This window comes from Podarcis bocagei (assembly GCF_964188305.1).
Source record: "Podarcis bocagei genome assembly, chromosome: 17".
In the NCBI taxonomy this organism is placed as follows: Eukaryota; Metazoa; Chordata; class Lepidosauria; order Squamata; family Lacertidae; genus Podarcis; species Podarcis bocagei.
This window is the reverse complement of record NC_138143.1, coordinates 42,612,673-42,629,923: the sequence shown is the minus strand read 5'-3', so window position 1 is coordinate 42,629,923 and position 17,251 is coordinate 42,612,673. Positions and strand designations below refer to the sequence as shown.

General features: G+C 45.4%; 2 protein-coding genes across 2 annotated transcripts; one reads left to right on the top strand and one right to left on the bottom strand.

Moving 5' to 3' along the window:
• Window positions 1-2,031: 2,031 nt before the first annotated feature.
• Window positions 2,032-7,684, top strand: LOC308576985 (cystatin-B-like). Its single transcript, XM_081177119.1, has 3 exons — window positions 2,032-2,189; window positions 4,917-5,018; window positions 6,929-7,684. Exons 1-3 carry the CDS (start codon window positions 2,124-2,126, stop codon window positions 7,055-7,057), a joined length of 297 nt encoding a protein of 98 aa, XP_081033245.1. The 5' UTR covers window positions 2,032-2,123; the 3' UTR covers window positions 7,058-7,684.
• A 1,278-nt stretch (window positions 7,685-8,962) lies between these two features.
• Window positions 8,963-16,140, bottom strand: LOC308576986 (cystatin-A-like). The gene is made up of 3 exons (XM_081177120.1): window positions 15,829-16,140; window positions 13,737-13,838; window positions 8,963-9,198 (listed from the first exon to the last, which is right to left on the bottom strand). The coding sequence occupies exons 1-3, from the start codon at window positions 15,892-15,894 to the stop codon at window positions 9,070-9,072; spliced, it is 297 nt and encodes a 98-aa protein (XP_081033246.1). The 5' UTR covers window positions 15,895-16,140; the 3' UTR covers window positions 8,963-9,069.
• Between the last annotated feature and the right edge of the window lie 1,111 nt (window positions 16,141-17,251).

The following is a 17,251-nucleotide window of genomic DNA, read 5'->3' as shown; positions in this document are numbered from 1 at the left end:
GAAGTTGGCAGGGTCCTCCCTCTGCCCACCACAAGCTAGCTTGGCCTCTTATGGATCTCTCTCCAACCGTTTAAAGGAGAAGGACACACTTAAAGTCTTCCTTTTGCTATCTGGCTCTTACTACTTGATATGCAACCCAAATCCTGTCCATACTAACTTGAAAGGTTGCATAGGACTGCAATCTGAATTTACATGCCTTTTCCCAGGTAGTTCTGGGCAGAATAAACACACTTGATCGTATCCAATTTCACATGGTCTTTCACCTCCAACTGCTTTCCTGTAAAATAACAGTCCAACTTCAGTGATGATTATCTGGAAAGTGACTTTATACATTGTGCTAAGATTTATCTGGTTTTGCAAGCTACAATAATTATGCAATCATGTCATGGCGGTTAAAGTTAAGTTAGAGATAGAACAGAGAAAGAACACTTAACTTTAAACCGAAAAAGACGCTCTTAAGAGTCAAACACCAAGGTTTTTAATTGTCAAAGTGAAATGAAATTTCTTCTGTAATTATAAAAGGATGTCACATAGAGGAGGGAGAAAGGTTGTTTTCTGCTGCTCCAGAGAAGCGGACACGGAGCAATGGATCCAAACTACAAGAAAGAAGATTCCACCTCAACATTAGGAAGAACTTCCTGACAGTAAGAGCTGTTTGACAGTGGAATTTGCTGCCAAGGAGTGTGGTGGAGTCTCCTACTTTGGAGGTCTTTAAGCAGAGGCTTGACAACCATATGTCAGGAGTGCTCTGATGGTGTTTCCTGCTTGGCAGGGGGTTGGACTCGATGGCCCTTGTGGTCTCTTCCAACCCTATGATTCTAGTGAGTGGAGCTGTACATCTAAAAGGGATGCAGGTGGCGCTGTGGGTTAAACCACAGAACCTAGGACTTGCCGATCGGAAGGACGGCGGTTCGAATCTCCGCAACGGGGTGAGCTCCCATTGCTCGGTCCCTGCTCCTGCCAAACTAGCAGTTTGAAAGCACGTCAAAGTGCAAGTCGATAAATAGTTATCCAAGTATAATTCAGTACCACTTTGGCGGGAAGGTAAATGGCATTTCTGTGCGCTGCTCTGGTTTCACCAGAAGGCTTAGTCCTGCTGGCCACATGACCCGGACAAATGTTGGCTCCCTCGGCCAGTAAAGCAAGATGAGCACCGTAACCCCAGAGTTGTTCACGATTGGACTTAACTGTCAGGGGTCCTTTATCTTTTTCTTACATCTATTGAAGTCACTCCAAACCCTTCCCATCCAACAACCAGGTATTATATTTCAACTAAGCAATTTTCAAGGGAAAGATGGCCAGTATGCTACAAACTGGAACAATGATTTAAAATTACTGCCCCCCCCCCTTTTAAAACAAAAACCAAGCACCGAGTCTTCATTCATTCTATCACAGAATGTTGTGTATACACAGCATCAGGGCCAGATTTAGGTTTGATGAGGCCCTAAACTACTGAAGGTAATGGGGCCCTTTATATGTCCAGCTGTCCTTTGTCAACAACAAATTGTCGCTTTGCAATGTTAACAACAGCGGGCAAGTAGCTGTCTCGACTTGTTCTGTACTTGTTTAGCCCGATTCCAGATCCACAATAGCATAACGACACCGGATCCCATTACTTGGTCCCTGTCGACCTCGCCCTTCTCCCAGTTTGCAACGTTAACCGCCGGCCACACACTTGCAAGGCTTTGCAAGCCGCACGCGCGCTCCTTTGCAACCGGCTGCCTTTGTTTTTGAACTAGCAGGGCCGTTTAGCAATAAATGCAATAAATAATCGACACCAGTCGAGGTCTGGGTTGGGCAGAGCATAAATTCCGGGAATGCGCGGAGGGCACTCCAGTCCTTGCAATGCAATGCCCGGGCACATTTTGGAGCGAAATCCGGGCTTGCTTCTCGGATTTCTCTGCGTGTCTCTCTCGAGCTTTTGGGTTGAAAAAAAATGGCTTCTGCAGCGCTGAAGGAGAGAAATCCTCTCTTCCTTCCTGCGCTGCGTCAGCCTCCTCCTCTCCTCCCTCTCTCCGCCTGCCCAGCTGCATCACTTGACCAGCTGACAGAGGGGCGGCCAGTGGCGAAGGGCGCCTTTGCGCACCGGAGTTTCGTTTTTACGCGCAAGGCGCTGCCCGAGGATGAAGTGCGGAGGGACCAGCGAGGCCAAGGTAGCCACGGCCGAGACGCAGCAAATCGCCCAGGAAGTAAGGAAGGGAGCCTCCTGGCACTTGGACGCAGCTGGAGAAACCTCTGGAGGGGGACGGGGGGCTGGCTGGGCGGGTGGATGGATGGGGAGGTGGGGAAGATGAAAGCGCAGCCTGGAGAGAGTCTCCCCCTTCCTTCTCCTCCTCCTCCTCCTCCTCCAGTGGCGCTTGCTCCTCGGCTTCCCAACATCTGGCATGAAAGGCGAGGCCCTCCCTTCTCCGCTTCCTCCCTTGACCCCCCCGGGGCTCATGAGGACTAGCCGCCCCCTTCGCCTACAGAAGTTCTGTAGTCGTCGCCATGTTAGTCCAGGTGCCAGAGAGGTCAACCTGGAAGTGCTGACGCCTGCAGAGCAACATATTTGTTGTTTCCATACCTCTTTCATTGATGCTCAGGTGCCGATCATGTCGCTCCAAGGTTTATTCTAATACTAGGCGCATTTGGGGCAATTTTCCCCAAAACGAAAAGTTGTGCATGGTGAAGGAAGTTTTTGTGCACTTGGGCAACTGGGGTTTCATTAAGGGGCTGGATAGATTTTAGAAAAGAAATGGAAGGAAGCGCTTCGGAGCCGTGCATTGGTTTAAAAGTACATAAACCAGCCCCCCCCCCCGTATTTCCGGGGACTATTGGTTTAACTTATGGAGTCTTCCTTATCCAAAACAAAAGACGGCGCTGAGATTGGTTACTTAGTCCTAGTTCCTTATTTGTCCTTCCCAGGACATAGTGAAGTGGAATTAAGTGAGCAGCCTCAGTTAAGAGTAGGACTATATGTGAACCCGCATCCCAAAATAAGTTTGGACTCCCCCAAATGATAGATCAACACTTCCAAGAGAGCATTCCCCACAATATGCATAACTTTAAAAAAAGGGTGTGTGTTTTTTTAACATTAAAAATACAAACAAAACATGATCAAAGTTACAAAATACAGGAGCAGCACAGAGGTTGTGTTTTCCAAATAAGCAGAGAGCAAATAATGTAGAAAAATAAAAACAGCAAAACGCATAATCAAAGCCAAATTTCATGATGTGGGGAGGCAGGGCAGTGTTTTGTATATGCAGATTTGATAAATAAGAAATGAATTCCCACCAAAAGGTGCAGAAATGCTTTGGGTCTTCCTTTCCTTTAGAAACAAGCATCCACACAAGAAGTTCGTTTCTTAGATTGGAAACTTGCCGTTTGATCATCCCACCTTAAAAATAGCAAGGAGGGCGTTTTCCCTGAGTCAGCCTTGCACAGCATTTGACTCAGTGCTTCCTTGTGGTTGAAGTTTCCCAATCTCAAAGTGGACTTACCCTAAGTTATGGAGATATATAGCAATGGGGCGGCTCAAGGCTTATTTCAGGGGCACAGGAGCATTTCTGGTTCCTTACTGGGGGCTGCTAATTCAGTTCTGTTTTGAACCAACATTACCCTCATCAACGAAAGAAAATAAGAATTTGTGCAGTTTAAATCGTTCTTTTAGATCCTGTGATCCACCCTGACTGTAATTGCTCAGTTACTTTGGAATTTTGTGGTTTCAGCACGTTCCTCTTTCACTTCCTCTATCCCTCCTTGTAGTTGCATATTTTCCATTCTCGGTTACTTGGAACTGTCTGGGACATTTCATCCCGAGGCCACTCATAACTATGATCCAGCCACAGGTATTCACAGGGCTCAGCTTTTCTGCTAGGTCTTCTGCTGGTCTAGAGCAGTTGCCCAGCCTCATTGATGGATGAGCAGCAAAGGATGACATTGTTCCTTTGCAAGCGAGACTCCCTATTGGTGCTGATCAGCTGATAGATGTTGACAGGACACCCCACTGGGGTTGGCTGTGCTAGGGAACAGTATTAGAAAGTGATAGATGAAAGTGCTGGGACATCCAACTCTCAATAGCCTGTGATCTACTCACAGTATAAAAAAAAATTGGAAGTGATCTACCCGAAGTTGCTGAGCTTTTTTTAGGAAGCCAAAGTTGGGGGGTTTTTTGGGGGGGGGAGAACACTGAGGGGCCAAAAATCTACCAGGATCCACCAGGTGCACCCCGCAATCTGATCTATCTGATCATGATCTACCTGTTGGACATCTGCTACCCGCCCCCTTAATATTCTTAATAGGGTCTCTTCCCCAGTCTTGACAGAGTAGCTGGAAGTGGGGAGTCAGAAAACGGTCCTCCTTTCCTTCCACTTTGTAATTTTAATCTGAAATCTCAGGCACTGTACTGCACCCAGAGTTCAGAAACTGCTCGCGCTGATGAAATTCCCTGTCGCAAAATGCGCCTAGAACAATGGGAGTTTCGAAAATTGCTAGGGCAGGCTTCCTCAACCTCGGCCCTACAGATGTTTTGACACTACAATTCCCATCATCCCTGACTACTGGTCGTGCTAGCTAGGGATCATGGGAGTTGTAGGCCAAAAACATCTGGAGGGCCGAGATGGAGGAAGCTTGGGAGTTTCCTAATGCTGGGTGGGTTTGCTCTATTTCAAAGCAGCTAGGATTCTGTTTTCCACATTGTATTATAGGTCAAATAAAGCAGAGGAGAAGCTTCCATGGGGTGGGGATACTGTCTTGAGCAGTATCCCCACAGGGAGCAGAACTTTCCCAGCTCTCGGCTCTTCTTTCACCTCTACATCTGGTCTTTAAAACCTCTCCAGGCACAAATGGCAGAGATTTTGGCAGGCCTCACAATATTTTAAGCAGCAAACAAATTCTGATTCCTCCCCACCCCACCCCACCTTTTTCTGTTCCCAAAGGTGAAAGGACAAGTGGAAGAGAAAGAAGGCAGAAACTTTGAAGTCTTCGAAGCAGTTGAGTTTAAGACGCAGATGGTTGCTGGAATAAACTACTTCATCAAGGTACCGTATATGCCTGCTGTTTTTGTTGTTGTAAAGCACACATTCGCTCTTTTGGCCAGCAAGTCAAATGCAGTATATCTGCTAATAATGGACAGTTTCTCCATTATATGTCAACAAATTAAAACATCCAGGGTATTTTCCAGGTGATTTTGCCCGAGTCTGAGCCTTTGGAAGCCAAGCTTAGGGCTGAGGCGGTAAATCCTGGGTAGTGGCTGGGTGCCAGGTACTGGGCAGAGGAGGAATGGTGGAGACCGCCTGCCCATCATGACCCTTCCAGAGAAGAAGAAGACAGTTCAGAATTACAACAGGGGTTTGCGGGAGTTCGCAGCTCAGAGGCAGATGAGGAGAAAAGTTGGGAACTCATGGGAGAGCCCAGAACAACACCCGGTTGACCTGTTGTCATTGGAAAACATTCCAGACCCTCCATCTCCCAGAACCCGGCGAGCCTTAAAAGTAGGAGAGCAAAGAGCGCAAAGACAGAGGACCTGTAGCAGCACCCGTAGAAGTGATGAATGGGGAAGTGGGAGAGACTGGGGGTGGAAATTCACCCAGGACAACAGCATTATCCAAGAGGCTGGGTTCTGTTAAGGGGCTGGAATTCTACTCTTCCCTTCTCCCCAGCATACTGCTTTTAAATGTGGAGATAAATTATTTTGGATGTTGGTAATAGCGTGACGCGGGTGGCGCTGTGGGTTAAACCACAGAGCCTAGGACTTGCTGATCAGAAGGTCGGCAGTTTGAATCCCCGCCATGGAGTGAGCTTCCGTTGCTTAGTCCCTGCTCCTGCCAACCTAGCAGTTCGAAAGTATGTCAGAGTGCAAGTAGATAAATAGGTACCACTCTGGTGGGAAGGTAAACGGCGTTTCCGTGCGCTGCTCTGGTTCGCCAGAAGCGGCTTAGTCATGCTGGCCACATGACCCGGAAGCTGTACGCCGGCTCCCTCGGCCAATAAAGCGAGATGAGCACCACAACCCCAGAGTCGGTCATGACTGGACCTAATGGTCAGGGGTCCCTTTACCTTTTAATAGTGTGAGAGTTCAGTCATTTGATTCCTCCCCCCCCACCGTCTGAACTGATACATCTGCTACAGAAATTGATTGCTTCACTGAGAATTAGGCCCCATTTACTAAATCTTGGTTTTCATTCTAACAATAACAGCAGTAATACATCTGTGCTGATACTGCAGTTTGCACCCTTGAAGCAATCATTTGTGTTGGTGCTGCTGAAGCCTCAGAGAACTGAGGGATTGGATGATTTCCCTGAGGAACGTGAGGCAGATGAATCCTTTAGGACAGAGTAGGCTAAACAGGAGCTCCTGGCATTTGTTTGGCGTCACGGAGATGTGAAAAGCAATCCTTCCATAGGAAAGAAGCTTGATTCCTCCTCCCCTTCCCAACTACAGTACAACTATAATGAAGCGAGATGAGTGCTGATGCCTAAGCTATAGAGGATGACCTTTCCCCTAAACGGCCTCAGTCCAGTATACCTGAAGGAGCGTCTCCACCCCCATCGTTCAGCCCAGACACTGAGGTCTGAGGGCCTTCTGGTGGTTCCCTCACTGCTAGAAGCAAAGCTACAGGGAACCAGGCAGAGGGCCTTCTCGGTGGTGGCACCCGCCCTGTGGAACGCCCTCCCACCAGATGTCAAAGAGAACAACAACTACCAGACTTTTAGCAGACATCTGAAGGCAGCCCTCTTTAGGGAAGCTTTTAATGTTTGATGTATTACTGTATTTCAATATTTTGTTGGAAGCCGCCCAGAGTGGCTGATGAAGCCCAGCCAGATGGGTGGGGTATAAATAATAAATTATTATTATTATTATTATTATTATTATTATTATTATTATTATTATTATTATTATTATGCCTTCACTTCACACAATTTACAGGCCCCTTTTTCTTCCTTCCCAGGTCCACATTGGCAATGACGAGTTCCTTCACATGAGAGTGTACAAAAGACTCCCTCATGAAAACAAACCGCTGGAGCTCACCAGTTACCAAAGCAAGAAAGCAAAGCACGATGAACTGGCTTACTTCTAAGCAGTTCTGCAGAAGCCTTTCTCCCTCTGCAGTTTTTTACTCAGTTGAAAACCGGTGTTTATTTTGCCAAATGCAAATGATTTTTCTTTCTTTCTTAAAAAAATAGCATCGTGCTTTAAAACTGGAGTAATGTAGCTATGCTTTGATCGTATTAATTCTTGTGGCGTACAAGCATTTATGTGTTACTTGTGTGTAAACCGTAAGCGCATAGATCAAGGACTGGGACTGTGCTTTTTACCTCACGCTATCACCTCCCCCCCCACCCCACACGTGTTCAGCAACATTTTGTATGAGCAGAAAGCCTAATTCATGACACTTGACTAATCAGGTGTCCCAGCTGTGGAGACCCCCCTACTCACGAGCAGGAGCGCACATATTACTGGGATTTCTGCTCACACAACCATGACCATGTGGTTACTAAAAAGAAAAAAGAGGAGGGGGAAGACGCTGATTGGGCTAAAACCAGGTCCCAATCCTCTATGCGCTTATGCCTGACATGTGAGCAACGTCTGAATAGGGCTACGTAGTCATTATATACCCAAGAATTCATCTGATGTGCATTCATTTTTGTATACCACTTCTTTGGATCCTTTTCAATAAATCAAGTTGCTTGCTTAAAAAAAAAAAGCCCATGTTATTAGGGGAAACTTCATAAGTGTTGAAGGTCAGGTTCAACTCAGCTCTTCATTAGGTTGGATGGTAAATGGGAAGTGGGTGAAGACTGGCTGATGGTGTCTGGATCTGGCCACAGTAGTTAAGATGGATTGTCGTGGGCATAGCCAAGATTTTTGTTGGGGGGAAGGCAGAAAAGTTGTCGAACTTTTAGGGGAGATCACCCCCCAAGGTTACTGAGCTTTTTTGGGAGATCATGGGCAAAGGCATTATGAGGGCAGGCTTCTGACTAGGGGGAACTGGCTCCTGCGATGGGAACAGAACCTCAGTTAGCTGAGTATTTTTAATGCTTTTCAATAGTTTTTGAGGATATAGGGGGCAGGAGCTGCCTGCCGCCTCCCCTTGCCCACACCCATGTGGACTGTAGGAGGTGGTAGCACAGATTCAAATGAGACTGTGTAGGTTTCAGATTGTGCCTATGGCTGCTGACAAGGATCACAATGGTTGTTCCTTCATATCTGAGAATACCAGCTCTGTCTTCCACACAGTAATTGAAAGAGAAGCTTCTTCCCTGTATTCCCTTGAAAAACAACAGCAACCAACTGGCTGCCTTGTTTGGGTGAAACAGGAAAGAGTGGGCAATCCCTTTTTCTTTTTTCTTTTTTGGATGTTCTAAGACAGATGTTAGGGACGCGGGTGGCGCTGTGGGTTAAACCAGAGCCTAGGACTTGCCAATCAGAAGGTCGGTGGTTTGAATCCCTGCGACGGGGTGAGCTCCCGTTGCTCGGTCCCAGCTCCTGCCAACCTAGCAGTTCGAAAGCACGTCAAAATGCAAGTAGATAAATAGGTACCGCTCTGGCGGGAAGGGAAACGCCGTTTCCGTGAGCTGCTCTGGTTTGCCAGAAGCGGCTTAGTCATGCTGGCCACATGACCCGGAAGCTGTCTGCGGACAAACGCCGGCTCCCTTGGCCAGTAAAGCGAGATGAGCGCCGCGACCCCAGAGTCTGTTACGACGACCTAATGGTCAGGGGTCCCCTTTACAAATGTTATGTGGGTCCTGTGAGTGTGAGGTAAATGCAGTTTAGTAGTTGCCTTTGCAATCATATCCTTAAATTCTAGAGAGATAAATTATGAAATTGTGCCTACTGGCTATCGTTTGCCTTGTTTTCCGGGAAGCCTGGAAGTGCACAAAGTATACTATTCACTTTCTATCCCTGTGTCTTACTAGTGGAAAAGTACGAGGAATAAATGTTGCTATTACACAGAATACAATGCAGACTCACAGCCTAAAACTTCCCAAACAAGATGTTTTATTTGTAGCTGATTTTGACATGTCAGTCTGCATCCTGTATTTGTTTAAAAAACATACACAAGATGGCAGCAGAAAGGGCTACTTCTCATTAGAAGTAGTTCAGTGGATCACTTGCTGTCTTCCCAGTCTGGTAAGCGGTCAAAGAAGGGGCTTCGTTCTTGTGAGGAAGGGGCTGGAATACACGCAAGTGCAAATGTTCACCCTGGCCAACATCGACCTATAGGGAAGAGAGAATGGGCCAGGGTTAAAATGTTCGATGTTAATTACTACCCGAGTTCACATTAACAATCCTAAAATGTGCCCCTCCAGCTACTGTTGGACTCCCAATTCCTAGCAGCCAGTTCAAAGTTTGGGGAGATTATGAAAGTAAGAGGCCGGCAGAATCACAAATTAGCTACTCCTATGAGAAGCTTTTAATTGAGGGAGGGAGGGATGGTTGGAACCTAAGGCAAAAGTAGCTTGCATAAAAAGACTTGTGTTAAACAGGAAATGCACATTGCTTAGAGACCCTTCGACTGGACAATCTACTGGCCAGCTTTGTACAGTGAGAGGGACAACTTTCTTAGGGTTTTACTGTAGTAACCAAATGAAAAGGTGGAAGGACTAGGTTAAAAATAAAAGGACCCCTGGACAGTTAAGCTTAAGAGTGGCTGGGGAAACCCAGCCAGATGGGCAGGGTATAAATAAAATGGATGATGATGATGATGTCCAATCAAAGGCAGCTATGGGCTTGTGGCGCTCATCTCACTTTCAGGCCGAGGGACAGACAGCTTTGTGGGTCATGTGGCCAGCATGACTAAACTGCTTCTGGCACAATGGAACACAGTGATGGAAGCCAGAGCGCACGGAAATGCCATTTACCTTCCCGCCACAGCGGTACCTATTTATCTACTTGCACTGGTGTGCTTTTGAACTGCTAGATTGGCAGGAGCTGGGACTGAGCAATGAGAGCTCACCCCATCACGGGGATTCAAACCGCCAACCTTCCGATCGGCAAGCCCAAGAGCCTCAGAGGTTTAGACCACAGCGCCACCTGCGTCTTACCCAACAGGCAGCACCAGGCAGCATTTCTCTCATTTTGAAGAACGAGTGAAGGGACGATACACGTCCGTCTCTAAAGGCAAGCCAGCCCATTTTTAAAGTGATGCAAGAGCTTCCTGTTGAAGTAGTTTTAAATGGCAAAGGTATTCAATAATTAATACTTCAAAGCATATATATATATATATATATATATATATATATATATATATATATATATTTGCTTTCGTAGATTTTCACGGGTACAGGAATGCAGGTTTTGGTGTTTTCGGGTATCTTCCCGTGTAAGAGTTGGGGTGTCTAGGCGACGTTTCGACGAGGTCTCACTCGTCATCTTCAGGCTGGTGCTTTCGGCTTCTTGTTACTAGAACAGAGCAGGATCTCAGTGTTTGAGTTCCTATAAATACTGTTGAGGGGGTGTGGTGTATAGCCTCCAACGTTCTGGGCAGAGAGGAAGTTCCCAGGTTATTGTGCCTTTTCTTCTTTTGTTCATTAATTACTTGAGGGATATCTTGAGTGATTTCTTGAGTGATATTCTGAGTACCACTTAGGAGGGTCATTAGGTGTGGATTAGTTGCTAAAGCTTTCGTGTCTTGACCTCTTGAGCTTGTGAAGAGTTTTTCTGAGTTTTTCTGAGAAGAGTTTTTCTGAGAAGATGGCTGTACTGCACTTAGTTGTGCTCTGGCTTGGCTTCGTGTATAGGGGCGAGCTGTGGTTTTGTGCCCTGTGCCAGCCAGATCTGTGTAGGGATTGCAGGGGGGTGCAGCATCCGGAGGTGCCACTATGGTTTGGCTACTGGATGGTATCTGTAATTTATCTGTGGAGAGGGTCTGGGTTTGGGTCTGGTGTGGTTGATTGGAGATGGCGTTCTGTGTGCCTCTGGTTCTGGTGTCGGTTTTTGTGGGGAGGGCTAATTTCCAGATGTCTGGCAGGCGGGACGTGTCGTCACGCTTGTTCATGTTGTGAGGGTGTTTCTCTATCTCGATGGCTTCCATGATTATTCTCTTGTGGTGATGTTCCATGTTAAAGAGCAATTTGGAATCTGCAAAATTAATTTCGTGTCCTGTTTCTTTCATGTGTTGGTAAAGAGAGGAAGTTTTTTCTTCTTTTTTGACGGCATTCTTGTGTTCTGCGATACGTGCATTTATTCGTCTGTTTGTTTGTCCAATGTACGTGGCTGGGCAGACTTTGCAGGGTATTTCATAGACCCCTTGGTTTTCTAACTGGATTTTATCTTTTGGGTTTCTGAGGATATTGGCTATTTTTTGGTTGGTGCAAAAGGCTGTTTTGATATTGTGTTTATGGAGGATTTTGCTAATTTTATCTGTGGTGCCCTTGATATAAGGAAGGAGGGCCATGCCATTGTTTTCTTCTGTGTCTTGGTTTTTGGGGGGTGTTTCTTTTTGGATTAGCTTCGTAACCCTGTTTTGCTGGTATCCGTTGGCGATTAACACATTTGAGAGATTCTGTAACTCAGTTGTCAAGTGGTCTTCGTCAGCCAGGCGTTTGGTTCTGGAGATGAGAGTCTTGGCTACGGAGTTTATTTGTGCAGGGTGGTGGTGTGATTGTGCATGTAAGTAGCGGTTGGTGTGTGTTTTTTTCCGGTAGATAGTGTGTCCTAGGGAGCCATCAGGTTTTTTGTAGATTAGGACGTCAAGGAAGGGAAGTTGGTTGTTGGCTTCTATTTCCATAGTGAATTGTATTTTGGGGTGTAGGCTGTTGAGATGTGTGAGGACACACTATCTACCGGAAAAAAACACACACCAACCGCTACTTACATGCACAATCACACCACCACCCTGCACAAATAAACTCCGTAGCCAAGACTCTCATCTCCAGAACCAAACGCCTGGCTGACGAAGACCACTTGACAACTGAGTTACAGAATCTCTCAAATGTGTTAATCGCCAACGGATACCAGCAAAACAGGGTTACGAAGCTAATCCAAAAAGAAACACCCCCCAAAAACCAAGACACAGAAGAAAACAATGGCATGGCCCTCCTTCCTTATATCAAGGGCACCACAGATAAAATTAGCAAAATCCTCCATAAACACAATATCAAAACAGCCTTTTGCACCAACCAAAAAATAGCCAATATCCTCAGAAACCCAAAAGATAAAATCCAGTTAGAAAACCAAGGGGTCTATGAAATACCCTGCAAAGTCTGCCCAGCCACGTACATTGGACAAACAAACAGACGAATAAATGCACGTATCGCAGAACACAAGAATGCCGTCAAAAAAGAAGAAAAAACTTCCTCTCTTTACCAACACATGAAAGAAACAGGACACGAAATTAATTTTGCAGATTCCAAATTGCTCTTTAACATGGAACATCACCACAAGAGAATAATCATGGAAGCCATCGAGATAGAGAAACACCCTCACAACATGAACAAGCGTGACGACACGTCCCGCCTGCCAGACATCTGGAAATTAGCCCTCCCCACAAAAACCGACACCAGAACCAGAGGCACACAGAACGCCATCTCCAATCAACCACACCAGACCCAAACCCAGACCCTCTCCACAGATAAATTACAGATACCATCCAGTAGCCAAACCATAGTGGCACCTCCGGATGCTGCACCCCCCTGCAATCCCTACACAGATCTGGCTGGCACAGGGCACAAAACCACAGCTCGCCCCTATACACGAAGCCAAGCCAGAGCACAACTAAGTGCAGTACAGCCATCTTCTCAGAAAAACTCTTCTCAGAAAAACTCAGAAAAACTCTTCACAAGCTCAAGAGGTCAAGACACGAAAGCTTTAGCAACTAATCCACACCTAATGACCCTCCTAAGTGGTACTCAGAATATCACTCAAGAAATCACTCAAGATATCCCTCAAGTAATTAATGAACAAAAGAAGAAAAGGCACAATAACCTGGGAACTTCCTCTCTGCCCAGAACGTTGGAGGCTATACACCACACCCCCTCAACAGTATTTATAGGAACTCAAACACTGAGATCCTGCTCTGTTCTAGTAACAAGAAGCCGAAAGCACCAGCCTGAAGATGACGAGTGAGACCTCGTCGAAACGTCGCCTAGACACCCCAACTCTTACACGGGAAGATACCCGAAAACACCAAAACCTGCATATATATATATATATATATATATATATATATATATATGGCTTGATTAAGCTTCTTCAATAAAAACTAGTGTGGCGATCACACACAGGGCCCCCGGACGTTTGACGGTCTATTGACCCTGTGCCGCCACTGCGATTGCTTTTTCCACTGCCACCACCCCGTATCTCATGGGGACACACGGAGTCCAGACAGTTGTTAACACAACCAAATAATCAAGTTTATTTTTAAATGCAGGAACAAGCTTATGGTTTCAGTTAATTTTTCTCTTGTCAGTTTCTTATTCTTAGTTCCTAACAACTCCAAACGGATTATTCCAACTATCTATCTGACTCCACCTAACAATTCCTCTCACTCTCTCACAATACAACTCGACCAACCCACACCTATTCCTCCCTCTTCCTTCTTCAACTCCCAAACCTCAACCTCAACTGACAAACCTCAACTGAATTTCAAAACCTCCCACTCTAACTTTTATTCCTCCCTTGCATTCTCACTGGCCAATCACATCACACCCATTTTAACCTTTTCCTTAGCCACAACTAGTTTTAAAAATGTAGACTTTTTAGAATAGAAAGTTCATTAATAAAATTCCCGATCATTTCTCAGTTGGAGCACTGACCTTAATGAAATAGTTTGTTCCAGCAACCACCTGTGTTTTGTACTCAACAGCAGTGAAAACAGTGTAAACCTTGTTTTCCTTCTGTTCTATCTGAGATTTCATCTGAAATTAAAAATAATTTGAGTTGTCATTCTTGGGCAGCAAAGAACTGAGCCAAAGCCATAGGAAACGGTGGGCGTTTGCATTGCTCCGTTATTCATTTTAGGTTTGAGAAATTTTGCAGACCCCCAAATCCATTTGGGACAAGTGCAGAAACAGCCGCTGTTTCAAGACAAGTCCTGATCTCAGGCCAAGGGTGGACGCTCAGGGCTGCCCTTCCCAGAGAAGCCAAACCTGCTTGCCTAGAAGAGAGACGCATTTTTGTATGCAACCAAACGCTTCTTGAGATGGAAGTTTTTATGAAGAAGAAATGCAGTAAAAATGGCACAAAAGGCTATATGACATTGTGGTCAAAATGCGTGGGCTGACTCAATACATTTGGCCACACCTAACAATTTAGTCTCTGAAAATATCATCATCAACCTTTATTACGGTCCAGAGACCCAACAAATCATTACAAAGCAATACACAATTCATACAGCCTACCTCCAGGTTTAACAAGCATTTTGTTCAGAATATAGGGATCATTGGTTCTTGCAACCACCGATAAAAACTTTGCCACTGCTAACGTTCTAGTGTTTGTCCGGTCTTCCAATAGGAACCTGACATAGTGATTTTCCCGGGAAAGGTACCAGCAAGGGTAATATCAGTTCAGCCCTGGCTTGCTCATATTTTTCACAGTGCAACAGAATATGTTTTATGGAATCGATGTCTTGAGCACACGAGCAAAGTCTGTCCTGGTAGGGAACTCCTCTCAACCTGCCATCCAACACCGCAGAAGGAAAAGCGTTTAGTCTGGCTTTGGTGAAAAGCCTTCGATAATTTGGTACTCTCAGGTTTTTAATGTAAGGTGTTAACTTAAAGACATGCCCATGTTGTGCTCTTACTGCCAGCGGACTACAGACTGCGTTTGATCGAGATCGCAAGTCACTGTGTGCATTATCCCATAATCTTTGCTTTAACGTCTTTAGGGCACCTTCATAACCCAGGTAATACAGTTGGGGGGTGACAGACCAATAGAGGTGGCTTTTTTAGCCATGGTTTTCTGCCATTTGCTGACAAACTCCTAATTGGTCAGGTGTTGGTACAAACCCTTTCCTAGATCAAACACTGAAATCTTGAGCCCACCACGCTTTAGTTGAAATTGGGCATTCACCAGCTTCTAACAGAAGTATGGAGTTGGGGACACAGTTGGGTACCTGCAGCAGAGATCGCAGCAATTTTGCCTGAAAGCCATCTAGCTTTGGCAGGTCCCCATTATGCCAGACATTGGCAGCGTACAGGAGTTGGGAAACGGGTTTTGCGTTGAAAACCCTTAAGGCTGCTGGAACATATTTGCCGCCCTTTGTGAAAAAGAATCTGAGTATGGCTAGCTTTGTGATCTCTGAAAATATTAAACTGCTCCCCTAGAACAAATAGCGTTCTTTCAAAATAAAGCTACAAAGCCTCGTGGCATCTAAGTTTTTGTAGGCTAGAGTCAAAAAAACCACACACCACCTTACTTGCGCCACAAGCAGTTTGTAAGCCTGTAAGGTGTCACAAAAACATATTCCATAATAACCTCCGAGCTGCCACAAGACTCTTTGTGACAGCTCCTATGGATTTTTATTTTACTTTATTTACAAAATAAAGGGAATTTGAAATCGTGAGACTATCAGCATTGATATTCATTTTCCAAATCTGGTCCCAGTGTGGATGACACAAGACAGGGGGTCTGTAGCAGGACAGGAGAGCAAAGAGTTGGGGGGCACTCAATGCCCCTCCCCATCACCATTAGTTAGAATAGGGCATTGTCACTGGCGCCCCCAAACTTTGAGTCAAGGGAGGTTATTGATTCTGAAATAACACATGCAATCTGTAGCCAGATAAACAGGTATTCTTATTTCACAATTGAATGACGGCTACTAAATAAGTGGAAAATGCATTTACCACATTGGTTTAATTTATATACAAAATATAAATTTGTCAATGTTTAATGGGCTCTTTTACTTACCTTGTCAGCCAGCTGCTGAACATCTGGAGTAGAAGGACTGGCATCTGTTAAGCCTCCAGCCATCATGGTGACAAGTCAAACTTGAAGGTGCTGAGAAGTCTCCACAGGCAAATCAGCAGCAACTATGATCCAGTAGTTTAGTCGGGCGTATTATATACTCTAACAGTGTCACATGACTCTTATGTAAATGAATTTGAAGAGTCATCACCTGAGAATAAGAAGAAAGAGGTAGAATTCTGTTACAATGGGTTGTTACAGTATGGGGAAATACAAATTTAACATGATTTATCTCCCTGAACATGCAGAAGATAAGATTTCCACACAACACAATCAAGCTTTTGTTTTGTGAGAGTTGAAGGGGGGTGAGGAATCTTCCTGACTCACCAGAAGCTTAACTGCTTGAGTAATGGACACATGACTGACTTTTGTTCTTTGGAACAGCACCTCTTCTTGGGTTGCTCAACCCAGAGTCAGATTCCTTGTTTCATTGGTTCAAGGCCAAACAAGAAGGGAGGACATGAAAAAGCTCGAAGGTCTATGAATTAAAACCAGTCTTCCTAAACCTGGTGCCCCTCCTGATGTTGCTAGACTACAACTCCCATCATCCCTGAACACCGGTCACCCTGGATGGTGCTAGCCCAAAACCTCTGGAGGACACCAGGCTGTTTAGGTCTATGTAAATAGCAGCTGAAGGAGGGCTTGGCAAGTGAGGATGTTCTATCTTTCCAGTGAAAACCATTCCCACCCCACCCACCCTGCTATTTGCTATGGGAGGGGGGAAAAACATACTAACAAAGGGCCTTCTCGGTAGTGGCACCCGCCCTGTTGAACGCCCTCCCCTCAGATGTCAAGGAAATAAGCAACTATCTGACTTTTAGAAGACGTCTGAAGGCAGCCCTGTTTAGGGAAGTTTTTAATGTTTGATCTTTCATCGTGTTTTTATTGTTCTGTTGGGAGCCGCCCAGAGTGGCTGGGGAAACCCAGCCAGATGGGCAGGGTATAAGTAATAAAATTATTATTATTATTGCTTTTTTCTGTACCAGTGCCTACTTGGTATCACCCTGGCAAATTACAATAGCTGACCTGTTTGATGTAGCCTAAGAACAAAAATGAGGTCCATGAAAACCCACCACATCTATGACTTTTGAAGTTATGTATTGGGAGCTGCAGTCCCTGGCTTTCTATGTGAAGTTTCAGTGTTGCCCTGGATATGGATCAAGGGGCAGTTGTTGCACATTTTATGTCCTATGAAACAAATGGCTATAGAATGTGAAGAGCTGGCTTGTGTTTCTGTTACCCTACAGAAAACCCTAAATTAAGATGACCAGTCTTTTATTTAGAAATAATTAAAATCTCTTGCAGCATGAGGAAATGGGGGCTGCATGTGGCAATTTAAAAACTAAGTGATTTCTCAACACAATCA

Bases quoted from the DNA above. Each gene is read 5' to 3' on its own strand.
- LOC308576985 (XM_081177119.1), top strand. From the start codon at position 2,124: ATGAAGTGCGGAGGGACCAGCGAGGCCAAGGTAGCCACGGCCGAGACG. The intron at 2,190-4,916 runs GTAAGGAAGGGA...CTGTTCCCAAAG, and splicing joins CGCAGCAAATCGCCCAGGAA to GTGAAAGGACAAGTGGAAGA. The intron at 5,019-6,928 runs GTACCGTATATG...CTTCCTTCCCAG, and splicing joins GAATAAACTACTTCATCAAG to GTCCACATTGGCAATGACGA.
- LOC308576986 (XM_081177120.1), bottom strand. From the start codon at position 15,894: ATGATGGCTGGAGGCTTAACAGATGCCAGTCCTTCTACTCCAGATGTT. The intron at 13,839-15,828 runs GTAAGTAAAAGA...TTTTAATTTCAG, and splicing joins TTCAGCAGCTGGCTGACAAG to ATGAAATCTCAGATAGAACA. The intron at 9,199-13,736 runs GTCAGTGCTCCA...TCTTCCCTATAG, and splicing joins GAACAAACTATTTCATTAAG to GTCGATGTTGGCCAGGGTGA.